The sequence below is a fragment of the Canis lupus genome, chromosome 20 (genome assembly GCF_011100685.1).
Source record: "Canis lupus familiaris isolate Mischka breed German Shepherd chromosome 20, alternate assembly UU_Cfam_GSD_1.0, whole genome shotgun sequence".
Taxonomy (NCBI): Eukaryota; Metazoa; Chordata; class Mammalia; order Carnivora; family Canidae; genus Canis; species Canis lupus.
In genome coordinates, this window is record NC_049241.1 from 37181942 (window position 1) to 37199562 (window position 17621).

General features: G+C 51.2%; 1 protein-coding gene across 1 annotated transcript; it reads left to right on the forward strand.

The window, feature by feature from the left end:
* Positions 1 to 1604: 1604 nt before the first annotated feature.
* On the forward strand, positions 1605 to 17315 carry LOC119864603 (cytochrome c oxidase assembly protein COX19-like). Its single transcript, XM_038565353.1, has 4 exons — positions 1605 to 1619; positions 16196 to 16346; positions 16408 to 16531; positions 16699 to 17315. Exons 1-4 carry the CDS (start codon positions 1605 to 1607, stop codon positions 16781 to 16783), a joined length of 375 nt encoding a protein of 124 aa, XP_038421281.1. The 3' UTR covers positions 16784 to 17315.
* Positions 17316 to 17621: the final 306 nt, after the last annotated feature.

Below are 17621 nucleotides of genomic sequence, written 5' to 3' on the forward strand. Positions count from 1 at the left end.
TGCCTCCATGGGCCACTCCTCCAACCTCCGCCAGGGCTCCAGTTGCTTTCATGGCCTGGGAGATGAGGTTTGGGCCCTGGAACCAGCTGGTGATCCAGATAATCAACAGAGCCAGAGAGCTGGAGAACCACATTCTAACTCCAGCCCTGCCTTTGTCTCTACAGAAGACCCTGGGGGTTAACCTGACCTCTTTTCCATCTCCAGAAGATTCTCATCCCTGCTCACTATTACTCTGGCATCATCATGGGAGCCAAGGAAAAGTCACCGAGCAGCAGTTCTTGGGGTCTGGAGAGCGGAGATGCCTGTGTGCTCTGAGGCTGGAGCCGGGGCCATGTTCAGACAGAGGAAGTGGGCCAGAGTCACATGTCTGCATGCACGGTTTCTCCTGACAACAAGTGATTTTATCTCCTGATATTATTTTGCATTTTATAGATTTCTTAATATTAAATTACAAGCTGTAAATTATACAATATATAATTATCCCTGGGCAGGGATACCTGGGTGGCTCAGTCAGTTGAGGGTCTGACTCTTGGTTTTGGCTCAGGTCCTGATCTCAGGGTCGTGAGATCAAGTCCTGCATTGGGCACTATGCTCAGTGGGGAGTCTGCTTGTGCCTCTCCCTCTGCCCCTGCCCCCGTCCTCTGAAATATGTATATATAATATATATATATAAATCCCTGGGCAGCTAGTGCCCTATAGACTGTTTAAAAGGCCACATCCTGTCCATGCCTCTTTTCACTTCACACATGGTACACATACCTTACCCTGCCTATACTGTCCTCTGTAATTTTTTTTTTTAACTACATGGTATACTTTTTAAGGTTGTCTCCAATTTTTTGCTAATTTGTAAACTGCATGATAGTCCCTGACAGGAAGACCTCTAAGTACCAAACCTGCTTCTGCATTTTGCCTACAGATAGAGGCTGATAGCGCAGTTGCTATATCAGAGCAGGTCACTGCCTCTTGGCGCCAGGCTGAGCCCAAAGGAAGCCTGGGATGGAGAGAAGACAGCCTAGGTCTCGCTAAGTTAAAGACTGACTGGCCAACCTGGAGGCCCAGACTCAGGATCTGCTGGCCAGTGGGCCAAACCTCTTCTTTCACTTGGGTTCCACATCTGGAAAGGGCTTCACATGAAGGGCACCCAGCTATGGTCAGCATTAACTGTGGTATCACAGCAGCCTGGCACTTGGTCACTTAACCAACAGCCTTTCTCACTGCTGAGGCCAGGAGAACCCTGGAGGAACAGTGGGCCTCGGAGTCCCTAATGACCACAAGCGGGCAACGAGGACCTGATGCTCCAGGCTCCGCTGGCTCCCTGGCCTCAGAGGGGTGCAGCAGGCTCAGCGTGGAGAGTGTGCGTCTGTCACAAAGGATGGCTTCCCAGAAGTGTCAGGAGCATCATAGATGCCCCAGCTCTCCTCTGATTAATCTGATTAATCAGCCTGACTGCATGGGGCACTTGAGAACAAAAGCCACCAGTCAGCAGAAAGGAAGCGGAACAGCCCACGGAAGGCATCTCTGCCTGCTGCTCCCACTCCACCCCCCAGGATGACGTGCCCTCCACAGGCCGGTGGCTCTGAGCCTTTGTGCCCCTGCCCAAAGGCATGGCGTGCATCCCCGTAAGCTCCAAGCCCATTCTTGCGGCCTTTGTGGGTGCTTGGTGAACCACCAGAGCATAGGTTAAGTCCACGGTCTTGACAAGATCACCCCAAGCTCTCCTGCCTTTGGCCACAGACGTGAGCCCAGATCCCCGCTTGTTCTCTCCTGACTTCACTACCCTGGGTGATTCACTCTTTCTCAAGCCTCAGCCTGCTCTCTATCTAAACCCTACCTGCTTTTATTTTCAATTTTTCTTTTGATCAAAATAATATGTGTGCAAAGTTTTAAAAGTTGAATGATACGACAAGGCTGGTGACACAAACCTGGCAGGTTCTGCTCCCCACCTTGAGCTTCCCTCTCTGTGGCCCCTCCTTTCCATTCTTTTGGCCAATTCTTCTTCCATTTCCCTCCTTATTTCTAAATAATTTACTTATATTGCTATTGCTTGATTTTTTTCCCCTTTATTTAAAAATTTTTTTTTAGATTATACTTATTTTTTCATGAGGGACACAGAAAGAGAGAGAGGCAGAGACACAGGCAGAGGGAGAAGCAGGCTCCACGCAGGGGGCCCGATGCGGGACTCGATCCTGAGACCCCAGGGTCACGCCCTGGGCCGAAGTTGGCGCTAAACTGTTGAGCTGCCCGATTTTCCCCCTTTTGAACATAGAGCTCCTATGTGTGGGAAAATGAGCTCTGATAGCCACTTCTCCACACACATCACTCCGTCCTTTTTTTTAAAAGATTTATTTATTCATAGAGACACAGAGAGAGAATGAGAGTCAGAGACACAGGCAGAGATAGAAGCAGGCTCCATGCAGAGAGCCTGACGTGGGACTCGATCCAGGGACTCGATCCAGGGACTCGATCCAGGGACTCGATCCAGGGTCTCCAGGATCACACCCTGGGCTGCAGGCAGCACTAAACCGCTGTGCCACCGGGGCTGCCCCTCACTCCGTCCTTCTAATGTCACCATCTGGGGCAGATTGATATTCGGTGTTTATGTGTTGAAAACCACGTAAACATTGTTCTCTGCTGGACCCAGTGGTATACAGTTTCCTTTCTGCTACAGTCCGTTGTTTTTCCTCAAGCTATTCATTATCTCTTATCTTTCCATTTGCTTCTTCTGTTTTTTTTTTTCCTCCTGTACTTTATGCTCTCCCCTACAAAACTCCAAGCCCACACCATAAATGCCTAAACCAGGAGACAGCCCCGGGGCTGCCACAGCCCAGGGGGGTGAAAGCCATGTGGAGGGTTTGACGTGCAGCAGGACTGTACATGAGCCCTGAGGGCAGATGGCAGAATGAATGCTCCCCCATGCCCTTTCCATCCCTAGCCGGGCAGACCTGACCACGGTGGGGCCATACCTTTCTCTGATCATGCTCTGGCTACCTCCTCTTAAATGTGTTAAACCAGGCCCCATTCAACTGCCAGGGTGACACTGGGAAGAGTCCTGGCTCCAGACGAGGCACTGAGCATTCATGAACAAGATGGGCCTGCGGGTCCTGGAGGCAGCTGGCATCCAGGGTAGGAGGTGACCAATGACAGCCCAAGCCCTCTGGAGAGGACTCCATGGCCACAATGCCCCCCCTCCCCCAGGGAGGCCCTGCATGCCTCCCAAAGCCACCGGCACCACCACCCCACAATCCCAGACAGGGCCTTCTTCCCCCCTGCCCCAGGTCTCCTTCATTGGGGGGCTGGTCTCCGACCCCACTCCCAGTGAGCTCTGATCTCTGTTGGTCAGAGTTGGCTAAGGTCAGGGAAAGTGCGGAAGTTAAGGTCATTCTGGGGCCTGAGGGGCCCAGTCATCCAGCTGTTCACACAAGGCAACTCTCAGCCATGGTTGCCGGAGCCCCTAAAAGTAGCACACGCCCCTGAAGGGGACAGAGGGAGCCTCCTGAGTCCAGAGCTCTTGCCAGAAACCCCTGTGCCTCACATCAAAGAGGCCCATGCATTGTCTGCCGCCACTGGCGTCCACTGCCCAGCTCACCTGAGAGATGGCACACCAGAGTTCTGTCCAAGGGATGGTGCAGGTGGGAAGCCAGATCTCAGGGGCTCTGACACAGGGCAGGACCACCCCTGGGAGCAGTGCACCAGGGAGCAGTGTGAGGCGCATCCCCTCTGCCCCAGCCATCAGGAAACAAGGAGTGGGCACCAGAAGCACCCGGGAAATTGAGGATGCGTGCATCTCTCCAAGCAGACACATGCTTTCTAACCAGACAACTCACCAGGATTTAATCTGCAACTCAGATTCAATCTGCTAAGTAGGGAGGAAGAAAGTGTGTGGTTGTCATGGCAACACCAAATTGCCCAGGACTGGTTGATCCCTAAGGTGGGGAAGGAGGGGAGCCGAGCCAAGCCTCTGTCTCCCTGGCGGGGATGTTCTGGGGAACGGGCGCCAGGACCGACACACCTGCGCTCTTCCTGTCACCGCAGCTCAGGACGGAGGCCCTGAGCCACTGTGGTGTGGCACAAAGCGGGTTGGTGGCTCCCGGCCCTCGCTCTGGGGGCTGGGTTCAGGCGGCTCGGGCGTATTCCCCACCACCTAGCCGCTTGGACCCGGGGCCCCTCCTACCCCCAGTCCTGGGCCTTCCTGCCAGCGCCCGTGGCCTCAGGCCTGCTCATGGATAGCACATTCCCGGAGACCAGTCTGAGTGATCAAGGGAACAACAGCCTCACCAGGGAGCGCCAACCACAGCTGCACGGAGGAGGAAATTGGGCCGATCCTTCCACTCACAGGCACACCACGCTCCCAGCCTTTTCTCCTCACCAGCAATGACATGGAACCAGCCCAAGGGTTGCCAGTGTGGTCCATACCCAACTGGGCCCAGGCCTGCGTGGGGTGAGTGGTAGAGGAGAGGGCTGCTCCAGTGGAGGAGTTAAGCACCAGGAACCTCCTACCCCGAGGCCCACCTCATCACTGGTCTGCCTCTGACCATCCAGTGCCCTTGGGACGAGGGCCTGGCCCTCAGCAGGCCTTCAAGGCCCTGCTGATGGCTGCATGTCATTTTTGTGGTTGCAGGGCCTGGCCATCTGAGGGGCTCCATGGACACTCAGTGCATGAATGGATGAGTGAAGACGTGAATGGATGGGTGGATATGTGAGGACCGGGAGCAGAAGAAATGAGAGGCCAGGTTGGGGTGAGTAGCTGGTGTGAAGGCCTCAAATGCTAGGCTAAGTGGGGGTTGTGTCAGGCTCCCCATCCCCAACTTCTGCCCTAACCCTGGAGAGGCTCCCATCTTCCAGAGGGACCACTGGGGTCCCTGGCAGATGTGGCCCGTCACTTGATGCCCCTCAGAGAGACAGAGACCCTAGGGCCCGTTCCCCAAAACCTGGCTCACCTGGGCCCTGGTGGGGCCTACCTCCCTGGGACCCTACAGACGTGAGTGCTTTTGTTGCACCGTCCGTGGGTTCTCCCTCTTGTCCAATTAGTGCTAATTGGAAGCAAGATGATGGGGGTGGGGTGGCTGGAGCTGTGATGTCCTTGGCAGAACCTGGAGGCTTCCTGGAACAGGCCTTTCCCCAGAGCTGCAGGGTCTCCTGTAGGACCCAGGTGGGACTGCACTGAGCCACTGTGGCTTGGACTGTCCCGGTCACTTCCTACCCGGGTGCCAGCTGCCCCCAGGGATGGGCAGACACACCGTGTTCATGCTGAATCTTGCACCCGGCAAGAGTTATGACTCTTCACAGTGTCAGACTCTAGAAAGGAAAGCCAGGGGGCTCGGGGTCTGGCATGGAGAGACTGGGGGTCTCCTGAGGCTGAGGTCCTAGCCTCGGGCCATGGCTCAGGAAAGGCAAGGAAAGACTTGCTTGTCTGCCCAGGCACACACTCTTGCCTCCCTGAGAAGGAGGACTTCCCCTTACATTCCCTTCCTCTCCTGTGTCCCCTGCTCCCTTTCTCTTGGGGCTTGGGGCAGAGATGAGGGTGTCCAGAGGCAAAACACCTCTTGTGTCAAGCGCTAGGCCAAGTTCTCAACTCCAGTGATACTTCCCTGCCCCCCCACCCCCCCAAGGTGCACTGGTCACAGCCTGATGTCAGAGGCTGCAGTCAGGGAAGGCCCCGCTCCAGCGGGCCCAAGCACACTCCTCAGTCCAGGCCTAAGGCTCTCCTAAGCCCTAGAGCTGACCTGACTGTGAGCGCCCTCATGCTGGGGCACAGGCAGGCATCCCAACGGCAGACTCAGACCCTGTCACCCTAGGACCACTCAGAGCCTTGGGCTAGGGGACTCACATTTGGAAACAGGGACATCAGAGCTCAAAGGTGCTCCGAGATGAAGATTCCTGGGTGCTGGCTCCAGGGACCACCAGCCTCAGTTTCAGCCCCTGTGAAATGGGCTCGTTCCCGCGCAGCAAGCAGGCCCTGGGAGAAGGCCGAGGGGGAGTGGGAGGCCCGGGAGCTGGGCAGAGGCCTGACCACCAGTGGCCACTAGAGGGCAGATCCCTCCCTTCGTTTCCTCCAGAAGGCTGGCGAGCTGAGCAGCGCGGGGCGGGCCCTGCCTGTGGGCGCCAGCGGGGGCTGAGATGCTGGCGGGAATTCCAGCTGGCTCCCGGCCCCACAGGACCTCCCCGGGGCCTTCAGGCTTTCACTTCCGATGGGCCCAGTCCTGAGCCCGCCCAGTCACTCTCCCTTCTTAGGACCAGCGGGAGAGGCCCTCCAGGCTTCTTTTGGTGCATTAAGGAAACTGAGGCAGGGAAGGAGTCACCTGAGGGCACCCTGTCCATCGGGTTAGTGTAGACATTTCCTGAGGGCTGACCATGAGCCAGGCACACACCGAACTCCTCAGGGCCATTATTCTTGGAATCACCCTGTTTTTGCAGATGAGGAAACTGAGGCTCAGGCAGGCTTTCATTTGCCTCAGGTCCCATAGCAAGAGTGGTACCTGGATTCCAGCCCAGGCAGGGTAATGGCAGAGCGGAGACATCCCCCTGTAACTCTCCTGACAAGAATATGTGTATGCATGCTGGGCCCCTGGTGGCAGGAACGAGGTGCCAGGCATCTGGCATCTGCCCTCATCTGGACCTGACCAACAGTGAGGCCCAGGAGCACTGCCTCTGGGGCACATGCCGTCTGTGAGGATGCCCAGCCCCTCCTCTGGGCAGGAGGAGCCATGTAAGAAATGGCTCCATGCCGTGACCACTCCTCATTTAGGGCCACTTGATGCTAACAGGAAGTGGGTGCCAATGAAGGGAACCAGTGATAGGTTGCTGACCTCATGAGGCTGTGCCTGCAGCCATGGAGATCAAGGACCTGCTTTTGAGCGCTTCACTTGGCCTCATTCCTTCCAAGCAAGCTTGGAGCTCTCTGACCAGGGCGGGGGATGAGTAGCTCCTGGCTCAGACAGCCCCACTTCTACCCTGTGACAGAGAGGGAGAAGGCCTTGGGCCCTGGAACTGCTGGGCCTCATATGCCGAGTGAGGGCTCAGGCATTGGAGGCCGAGCCTGGCTGTCCCAGTGCTGCCGGGGGGCACTGGGGAGTGAGGGTGTCTCGGGAGCCTGTTCATGGAGCTGTGGCTATGCTGTGGCCCATAAGGCTTATGAGGCTGATTTGAATGGAGACTTGGCTTGGCTTGGCTTCTGGGGTGGGGTGTAGGGCCCTGCTAAGGGCCAGGGTCTGATGGGGGAGATAGCCCTGAAACCAGACGTTTCTCTATAGCCCAGACAGGCCCCTGGTGTGTTGAGACCACAGGCATCGGGCAGGCTGGAAGGGTAGCTCCACAGGCAGATACAAACAAGAGACTTAGGGGAACCCTGCTCTCTAGCCAAGTATCAGGGGAATAAACCCCTCAGACTGCAGAACGCACCCCCATTAATTCAAGGGTCCTCTTGGCAGCTTCAGGGCCCATAGGAATCGGTGTACCCATTTTACAGATGAGGACAGCCAGGCTCAGGCCTCACCACGCTTTTGCCAATAGCTTCTCCACCGATCTCCTGGGCTTTAGTTTTCACTTTTTCTTCCTTGTTTTCAGCTTTCAAAAAAAATTTATTTTAACTTCTAAAATTAATTATTTAGTTTTTATTATGTAAAAATACACAAACACATCTTCATTTAAAAAATAGAATGCAAAAAACTAGGGGCACCTGGATGGCTCAGTCACCTACGCATCCAGCTCCTGGTATCACTCAGGGTCTTGAGATCAAGCCCCAGGTCAGGCTCTGTGCTCAGTGCAAACTCTGCTTGAGATTCTCTCTCTCCCTCTTCCTCCTCCTCTGTCCTTCCCTCTGTTTCCACACGTGTGTGATCTCTCTGCCTCGAGTTAATTAATTACATCTTAAAAAAAGAAACAAAAAAAATTTAAATTACAAAATAAATTGTAATACAAAAAAAAAAAAATCAAAAAGTTCCCATGGCCTGTTCCCCCAAGTTCAGGGTTTGCAAGGGTTAGTGTTTTGGTATTTCTCTATAAAATGAGAATAATAATACTTGTGCTACCCAACCAACAAGTTTATTACATAAAAACAGAAAGTGCTTGTTAGTATGTAGGTTTAACATAAATAGCTGATTTATCCAATGTTGTGTGCGCATCTCCCAGGGTTGGTGCTGGGTGGTGCTGAATGCCCCGGTCCTGTAGGCAGCCCATCAGTAAGGACACCGGGTAAGGACACCAGGTAAGGACACTGCCACTCCGTGCCCTGATTCCCTCTCTCCATCCCCTCATGTCGGCTTCAAGGCCCAGTCCTTCTCCTTTAAAAGCTCACATCTCTAACTATTTTTAGAGCTTATTTTCTCCTTTCTCCTCACCTCCTCTATTAGATTTGAGTTGAGATGGGGGCAGATAGGGAGGTGGGAGAAGCCTGTGTCCCCACCTGGGATAAGGGGAGTTGTTGCATGAATACTTTGCCAAAACATCTCCTTTCAATGTGAATTTGCTCATCTTATTATTTATTTAATTGTATATATGGGGCAGCCCCTGTGGCTCAGTGGTTTAGCGCCACCTTCCACCCAGGGCGTAATCCTGGAGACCCAGGATCAAGTCCCACGTCGGGCTCCCTGCATGGAGCCTGCTTCTCCCTCTGCCTGTTTCTCTCTCTCTGTGTCTGTCTGCCTCTCTCTCTGTCTAATAAATAAAAAATCTTAAAAAAAATAATTGTATATATGTATGTAAATTGGTGATTTAATACGCATATTCATTGTGATAACCAATAACCAACAGATCCACTATTTCCCATAGTTACCTTTGGTGGGTGTGTGTGTGTGTGTGTGTGTGTGTGTGGTGAGAACATAGGATCCTCTTTCTTAGCCAAGTTCAAGTATGCAGTACAGTGTTGTTACCCACAGTCACCATATTGCATATTAGCTCTCCAGAACTCCTCTATCTTGCATAACTGAAACTATGCACGGCTTCATCAGTTTCCCAGTTTATCTCTCCCCTGGATCCTGGTGGCCATTCTACGCTTTGCTTCTGTGAGTTTGGGTATTTTAGATTTCATGTGTAATAAGTGAGACCATACAGTACTTGTTTTTCTGTGTCACTTGCCATAATGTCCTCCAGGTCCATTTATGTCACCAGTGGTGGAATTTCCTTCTCTTTTATAGCTAATAATATTCCTCTGTGTGTGAGTGCACGTGTACCATTTTTTCAATTATTCATTTTTCTGCTGATGGACATTTAGTTTGCTTCCATGTCTTGGCTATGGTGAATAATGCTGCAATGAACCTGGGAGTACAGATATCTCTCTGAGATTCCAAATTCAATTTCTTTGGATCAATACTAAAAAGTGGCCTTGCTGGGTCATATGGTAATTCTGTTTTGAATTTTATAAGGAACCTCCATGCTGTTTTTTTGTGATGGTTATATCATTTGCATTCCTACCAGTGGCATGCCAGGGCTCTTTTTTCTCCCCAACCTACCTTACCTCACCAATACTTTTCTTTCTTTCTTCTTTCTTTCTTTCTTTCTTTCTTTCTTTCTTTCTTTCTTTCTTTCTTTCTCTCTTTCTTTCTCTTTCTTTCTTTCTTTCTTTCTTCTTTCTTTCTTTCTTCTTTCTTTCTTCTTTCTTTCTCTTTCTTTCTTTCTTCTTTCTTCTTTCTTCTCTTTCTTTCTTCTTTCTTTCTTCTTCTTTCTTCTTTCTTCTTTCTTCTTTCTTTCTTTCTTCTTTCTTCTTTCTCTTTCTTTCTTTCTTTCTTTCTTTCTTTCTTTCTTTCTCTTTCTTTCTTTCTTCTCTTTCTTTCTTTCTTTCTTTCTTTCTTTCTTTCTTTCTTTCTTTCTTTCTTTCTTTCTCTCAATAATAGCCATCCTAATAAGTGTAAGTGATACCTCATTGTGATTTTGATTAGTGATGCTGAGCACTTCTGCATATATGCCTGTTGGCCTATTTGTCCGCGTGTCTTCTTTGGAAAAACTCATATTCACGTCCATTTCTTCATCAGGTTGTTTTTGTTTTTTGCTGTCAAGTTGTTCTAGTTCCTTCTGTAGTTTGGATATTAACCCGTTGTCAGGTTTGCAAATATTTCCTGCCATTTTGTAGGTTGCTTTTTCATTTTGCTGACTCATCTTTTCTCATTTATCAACCACTTAAAAAAAAAAGATTTTATTTATGAGAGAGCAAGAGCATGAGCAGAGGGGAGGGGGCAGAGGGAAAGGGAGAAGCAAACTCCCCACTGAGCAGGAAACCTGAGGAGGGGCTCCATTCCAGGACCCCAAGATCATGACCTGAGCTAAAGGCAGATGCTCAACCAACTGAGCCATCCAGGTGCCTCTTTTAGCAACCACTTTTATTTCCTCTTCTACGAAGAGTCTATTTATATCCTTGGTCCATCCGCACCACGCTTCTTTCTGTTTCTTACTCATAGCACTCTGTGTGAGGTATTTTACTCCTTTATTACCCATGTGCAAATATTTTTTTCTAGTCTCTCACTTGCATTTTAACTTCATTTATGGTGTCACTTGTCACACACACACATAGACTTTCTAAAACGCATGCCTTGTCTCTTCCTCGCAAAAATTCCCGGTTCTATCCCCAGACAGCAGGACACGACTGCCGCCTGCAGGGGGCGCGCAGGGACTGAGAGCCTGGGGCTCACTGCGTGCTCCCTGCTGCTGCCCTCTCTGAGCCTCGGAGTTGGCTGTAAAAGGGGCTAATGAGCCGCCTCGTGGCCTCGTGCGGCTGCAGTGGGAAGATGGCAGTGCAAATGAGCCCTTGGAACCATCCGTGTCAGTAATCCTCACCATTACCCGCATCCAGGCCCTCTCTGATCAACCCCCCAAATCCTTTCCAGTCCCATCTGCCTCACTCCGGTGGGAGGAGCCTCTCACTGTTCCCTGCACATTTCCATGTCCCCACCTCCAGACCCAGACTTGGCCTGTCTCCTTCTCCTCTGTCCCTTTCCTCCCCAGGCCGGCGCTCACAATTGCCTAGTCTTCCCCCCCTAAATTTCCATCCCCCTGCATTGGCAGAGACCTGGCCCCTTCGCTCCACCTCACTCCTCGACCCCTCTCACCTCTCACTTCTCTCCTGTACCTGAGGCCCACCCCATGCCCTTGATCCTCTGCTGCTGTGATGTGTGGCCTGGCGGTCTTCCCATTGAGGCAGGAGCTGTCTGGGGAGCCCTCTCCTGAAGCACAGCCTGCCAACTGCAGACCTTGGTTCCTTTTCTGAGCCTGGGAGACCCTGGAGATTGGGGTCAGTTGCTAGATGGGCCCCCTTGTCTAGGCTGAACCTGGACTCCACTTGAGCTGGAGTTCTCCTCGATATCTGACAGCAGGGCTGGCTGAACATGGGGCTGGCATGGCCTTTGCGTGGGCCTGCAGTGATCCACTTGGAAAAGGTCAACCTTCCCTGGACCTCTGCCCCTGGAGGAGCAATCTCATTCTCTCTGGCTTTACTAGTTCTGCCTCTAGAAAATGGGGTGAAGGGCGACCGGGGACGGGAGGTAGAGCAGTGATGGGCAGGTGGGTGCTTTGGGCAGCTGGAAGGTGGGGCCAAGGTCGTGGGAGCTCAGTGTGGATTTTGGCATCCACCAGGCTAAGTGCTGGGAGAGGCTGCAGTGTCCTGGACCTGTCTCAAGTGTTTCTCCGGACCCTCCCTGGGCTTCTGTCCCTCTTCCATGCCCCCCAGCACTGGGGATTTCGGGCTAGCCACCAAGCGCTCCAGGTAAGAGAAGGCAAACCTAGTTGATAATGGAAATGGGCTTTTTATTTTTTTATTAAAGATTTTATTTATTTATTCATGAGAGACAGAAAGAGAGGCAGAGACACAGGCAGAGGGAGAAGCAGGCGCCCCATGGGGAGCCTGATGCAGGACTTGATCTCAGGACCCCAGCATCACACCCTAAACCAAAGGCAGACACTCAATCATTGAGCGACCCAGGTGCCCCAGAAATGGGCTTTCAAAGCCCATTCTCAGGAGGCCCTGGGCTCTTTCCTTGACCCAAGAAGGCCCTGCATGGGAGAGGGTGGGCAGGGAGGGAGAGCAGGGGTGAGGGCGGGATGAGCCTTCTGCCTGATGGAGGCACTCTGGAGACTATGTTAGAGAATGTCTGGGTGGATGGATCAGGGGCAGGTGATTTTTCTCTTTAGCTTCTGCTTCGCAATCTGTAAAGGGGGCGAACACTGCCTACCTCACACGGCTGCGGTGAGAACCGAATGAGCCAGCCCATGAACAGACCCCCAGTCCAGTGCTGCACACATATGAGGTGGGCCACAAGCCCTTGCTCATCCAAAATTGCCTGGGGTTTAGTAGATAGATCCCCAAACACGGTGACTGTACGTCCAGTGCCAGCTGTCTGTGGACCCGTGTCTACAGGCATCTGGGCACACCTTTAAGTCCACGCCTTACCTGGAAGGCCCCCTGGGAGGTATGTGTGTGCATGGGTCTGTTTCCACATGAGGAAAACCATGTCTTGGCAAGGGGGTGGGTGTGGGTGTGGGTCCCTGGGGATCATTTCTCCCGCAGAATTGGGGCTTAGGCGGTCACAGGTAGGGGGCAGTCTGCAGAAGGCTGGTGCTCAGGTGGAGGGAAGAGTGGACAGGCCGAGCTTGGGGAAAAACAGGGCAGTAACAAACACAGACAGGTGACCCCAGAGTGGGTGCGGTTGCTGAGGTCTGTTGGGGTCCTGCCCTGTTGCCTCCTATACCAGAGTGGACCCTCGGGAAAGGGTAGCACTGAGCACGCCCTCCCAGCAAGGTTGGTGACAGCTGCCCAGCCAGGCAGTCCTAGGGCCTCAGAAGAGCTCTGGGGTCCTGCGCTGAGAGGCAGTCCCGCTCATTTGAGGGCAGCATGCATGTAGCCCATCAGGCTATGATCTGCGGGTGTGCTGGTGGGAAAAGCCTAGAAGTCTCTATGCTGTAAACTGTACTTACCTGTTAATGAGCTCATTCACCAGCTAGTGGCCTGGGCGCTCGGTTGTGACTGATATCAGGAAGATGAATTCTCAGCCAGGGTCCCACAGGATGCGTTAGACGAAGGGAGTCCCAGTGTGCAGGCGCAAGCCCCTGCCTGCTTCTCCCCACAGCTACGCCTTCCCAAGGGCACACCCTGGAGGTTTATTTTTCCTATTGAAGAATAGCTTACATTCAGTAAAATGCACCAATCACGACTGCACAACTTGACGGCTTTTATGTAGACAGATACCTGTGTAACAGTGGCCTTGAGCAAGGTTCATCATTCCAGAAAATTCCCTCGCATCCCTTGCCAGTCTATATATCCTACCCCAGAATTAACCACTATTTTGACCTCTATCATCAGAGACTGGTTTCACTGTCCCAGAATATCAAGTAAATATAGTCATACAATATGTTCTTCTTTGGGTCTGGTTTCTTTTGATCACTGTCATGTTATTTAGATTTATTCTTGTTGTTCTGTATATAACATTTGTTCATTCCTCCCTATCACAGGGTAGTACTGCATTATATGGGCATACCACAATTTGTTATCTATTCTTCTGTTGGTGGGCATTTGGGTAGTTTCCAGTGTTTGGCTGTAATGAATAAAAGCACTGTGAATATTCTTGTGCAAGTCTCTGTGTGTGGACATGTTTTTATTTCTGCGGTTTTATTTCTCCACCTGAGTGGAGAAACTGGATCACAGGGTAAGTCTGTATTGAACTTTATAAGAAACTGCCAATAGCAATGTATGCAAATTCAGCTGTTTCTCATCCTTGGAAGTACTTTCTGCTCCAGACCCTCAGGTGCCTCAAAGAGCTCACCTCCTTGCCCCATCTGGAGATGGGTCTGGCTTTAGGAGTGGTAGACATCCTCCAAGGACCCAGAATCCTACTGCCATGGAGGGGTCTGGCTGACGTGGGCAGGTGCAGGCTGCATCCTTTGGGAGGGAGAAGGGAACTTGCATTTGGGAATCACCAACTACAAATCAAGCACCACACGAAGGCTTTAGGTACATGTGCTTATCAAATCCTCTGGTCGCTGGGGTCCTGTCAGGAAGGGCACACGAGACAGCTGCTGTTTGAAGACAACTGGCCCCCCAAGGCTGCCTGTCCCTAGCAGCCCTTCCCCCGCCACTATATTGGATCTATCACATAACTCAGCGCAAAGGCGCAGAGAAGGTCTATAATATAGCCTCTCTCCAACCTGCCCACCCCACCCCCCTGCACAGAGGAGGAGCAAGGCCCTGAGAGAGAAGGGATTGTGCCCCCAAAAGTTATACGCAGGCCTGGGCTATGACTCAGATTTCCTCCTTCCTTCTCAGGAGAGGAAATCAAGCCTCCTCCCTTGGAAGGAGGCTTTGTCTATAGCCCTCTGTCATGGAATTAACCCTAGGGAGAGTGTCAACCAGCTGGGAGCACCTCTGGGGGGCAAGGCATACTACAGTCCTGTCTGGGGGCCTCAGTCCAGCCTGCCCAGGCACACAGCAGGTGTCAATAAGAGGAAGGATGGATGAGTGATTTCGTCCTGCTCTGCTGCTTGGAAACGTGCTAGAAAACTCCTTCTCTGAAATATTCACAAGTGTGTTCACAGCTCAATCCTGGATCCTGGAGCCGAAAGAATCTCCAGACATCTTTGAGTGCAGTGCCTGCTTTCAACAGCCCAGGTGCTACTAGCCGCACTTTAAGGATAAAGTAATTGATATCAAGATGTTAAGTGATTGCCTTGGGTTTTGTACTCCAGATCTGACTGGATGAAGACAGTGGAGAGTGAAAATTGAAGGCCTTGGGAGCAAGACCCAGCAGGAATGAAGATCACACATCTCAGGAGCTACAGTAAGTAATGAGAAAATTAGGATTCAATTGGCCACACTTCATTTTGTACAAAGCCACCGGGTAAAGCAAGGTCCATTGGCATCTTCCCTGATTTTGTCTGTATTATGCAGAAACCTCTTTCCTCCCAAATACACCCAGTGCTGACAAACAGGGACCAAATGGGGGCCTAGACGTGGTGTGATGCTTTTGGCTGGGAAGCCCCTCCAGGTCACCGTGAGGCTTTTGTTCAGCAGGGAGATTAAACCGCCCGGTTGTTAGAAGAAGCATCAAGCAAACAAATTAAATGTCCTTGTTAACATTTTATAGATTCACACCAATATGCTAACAGTTATTGTATATAAACTAACCTTAATAAAAAATGGGAAGTGGCAGCATGGGAAGGGGTGGGGAGTGGGACACAAGGTCTGTGACAGGCGGGGACTGTGGTGTCCAATTACAGCAAGCAGGCTGGGTGTGGAAAGGGGACCCCGTGCAGCAGAGGGATTCAGGCTGTTTGCCGGAGCCCCGCAGGTGGCTCTGGGGAGAGACTAGAAGGAACTGCGATCACATCTCCCTTTGCCTTTTCTTCTCCTGGTGGGCTTGAGCTGCCAACTCCTTCCCAAGGACCCCATAGTGAGCAATTTTCACAAACCTCCTAAGTTTGACCCTCCAGGGGGGCCATGACAGGCCTGGAGAATGTTCTATGGCTGAGCTGGCTCTGCTCCCAGCTCTTTCCTGGCTCTTGGGCTGCAAGCAGCCGGAGATAGGAGCCCTTGGCCAGCATAGGGAGACCTGGTGTCCTGGTTTAAATGCCAGTCCCTCAGCCCTAACCTGACCCCAGGTCTTAGAATTTGCCTCTCTGGGGTGAATCCTGGGTGACTGCTTCTTTTCAATGTGCTACCCAGAGCCAATGGGTAGAAGACTGCAAGGGATGAGACTAAATGCCCTATTGAAGACATGCATGTTAAAATAAAAGTGTGTGGGCAGCCTGGGTGGCTCAGCGGTTTAGCGCCGCCTTCAGTCCAGGTCGTGATCCTGGAGACCCGGGATCGAGTCCCACGTCAGGCTCCCTGCATGGAGCCTGCTTCTCCCTCTGCCTGTGTCTCTGCCTCTCTCTGTGTGTGTCTCTCATGATTAAATAAATAAAATCTTAAAAAAAATAAAAGTGTGTGTATATTTATATATTTACATGTATAAGTAGGTGTGCATGTGTATATATATATATACTTTTTGGTATATATGACTGTTAATGAAGCATTTATTGTATATCAAATATATTTAATACATGTTATATAAGTATCATATGTTATACTATATGTTATATAATTACTTTGTACTTTCATTTACACTTTATGTATTTCATTACATGTACATATTCATTTACTATCACATTAAATTTTAATATATAGTGTATTTTCATAAATATGTCATATTACTAATTAATAATTATTTGTTCATAGTAGCCCTATGCTGGGAAGAACCCAAATGCCTATCAACAAGGGAACGGATGGGGGCGTGCCAACAGGTCGACGGCTATGAACTTTGGGTCCAAGACTTGCCAGCCACGGCCCCCGGACAAGGGCAGCTTCCCGCTGGATCACTTCGGGGCCTCGGGTGCTGCGTGTCCTGGGGCGCCGTGCGGCCGGGTGGACCGTGGCGTCCGCCGGCGGTGCAGGTGAATGCAAAAGCTTCAAGGAGAAGTTTATGAAGTGTCTCCGTGACAACAAATTTGAAAATGCTTTGTGCAGAAAGGAATCAAAGGCCTATTTAGAATGCAGAATGGAGGGGATCCCTGGGCGGTGCAGCGGTTTGGCACCTGCCTTTGGCCCAGGGCTCGATCCTGGAGACCCGGGATCGAATCCCACGTCGGGCTCCCGGTGCATGGAGCCTGCTTCTCCCTCCTCCTCCTGTGTCTCTGCCTCTCTCTCTCTCTGTGACTATCATAAATAGAATGCAGAATGGAGAGGCAGCTGATGGCCCAAGAACCACTGGAAAAACTGGGATTTGGAGATTTGACCGATGGAAAACCAAAGGCAGAAACCAACTCTTGAAGGAGAGAAGACCCCCTGCTCCAGGTGGTCCAGAATGGAGCATGTCGAGAGTTTACAGTTAGGTGCTGTGATGGAGAGGATTCCGGAACGCCCTCCTTGACAGACACATCTTGACTTTTTTTTTTTTTTTAATGTGACACATCTTGACTTGATGTTTCCCAGGTTATTTTGAAAACTGACTGGCTTTTAGATCTCATTTCCCCCCAACAGCATTAGGTTTTATCTTTACATGGTGTGTGGCAGAGTTCCTGAGGAGACCATGGTGGGCGGGAGGTGGGAGTGCAGAGTCGCGGCTGCTTGGTGTAGGGACACGCGGTGTACATGACACGTGTGGTACTGTGTGTAGCTTCTCAGTGCTGGTGTGCTGTGTGCTGTCGGCTCCGGCCTCTGCCACAGATGCAGACATTGCCAGAAATCAAGCCTTTCCCTGGCAAACTGGTTTCCTTTTTGTGGTCTTGTGTGCTGGTTCATTTCCAGTTTTTGAACAAAATACAGAATATGAACTTGGAAAGGAAAACAAACAAACAAACAAACCCCCAAGGGAATGGATAAACAAATTGTGGTATATCCATACAAGGAATACTACTCACCAAGAAAAAGGAATCAGCTCTTATTATGAAAGGATCTCAAAATGATGCTATTTTAGAGAAGACGGCAAAAAAAGAGTACCTATTATATAATTCCATTTATATAAGATTCTAGCAATTGCAAACTAATCTGTAGTTTATAAAAGCAGACCAGGGTGCCTGGGTGGCTCAGTGGTTGAGCATCTGCCTTTGGCTCAGGTTGTGATTCCAGGGTCCTGGGATCAAGTCCTGCCTGGGGCTCCCTGCATGGA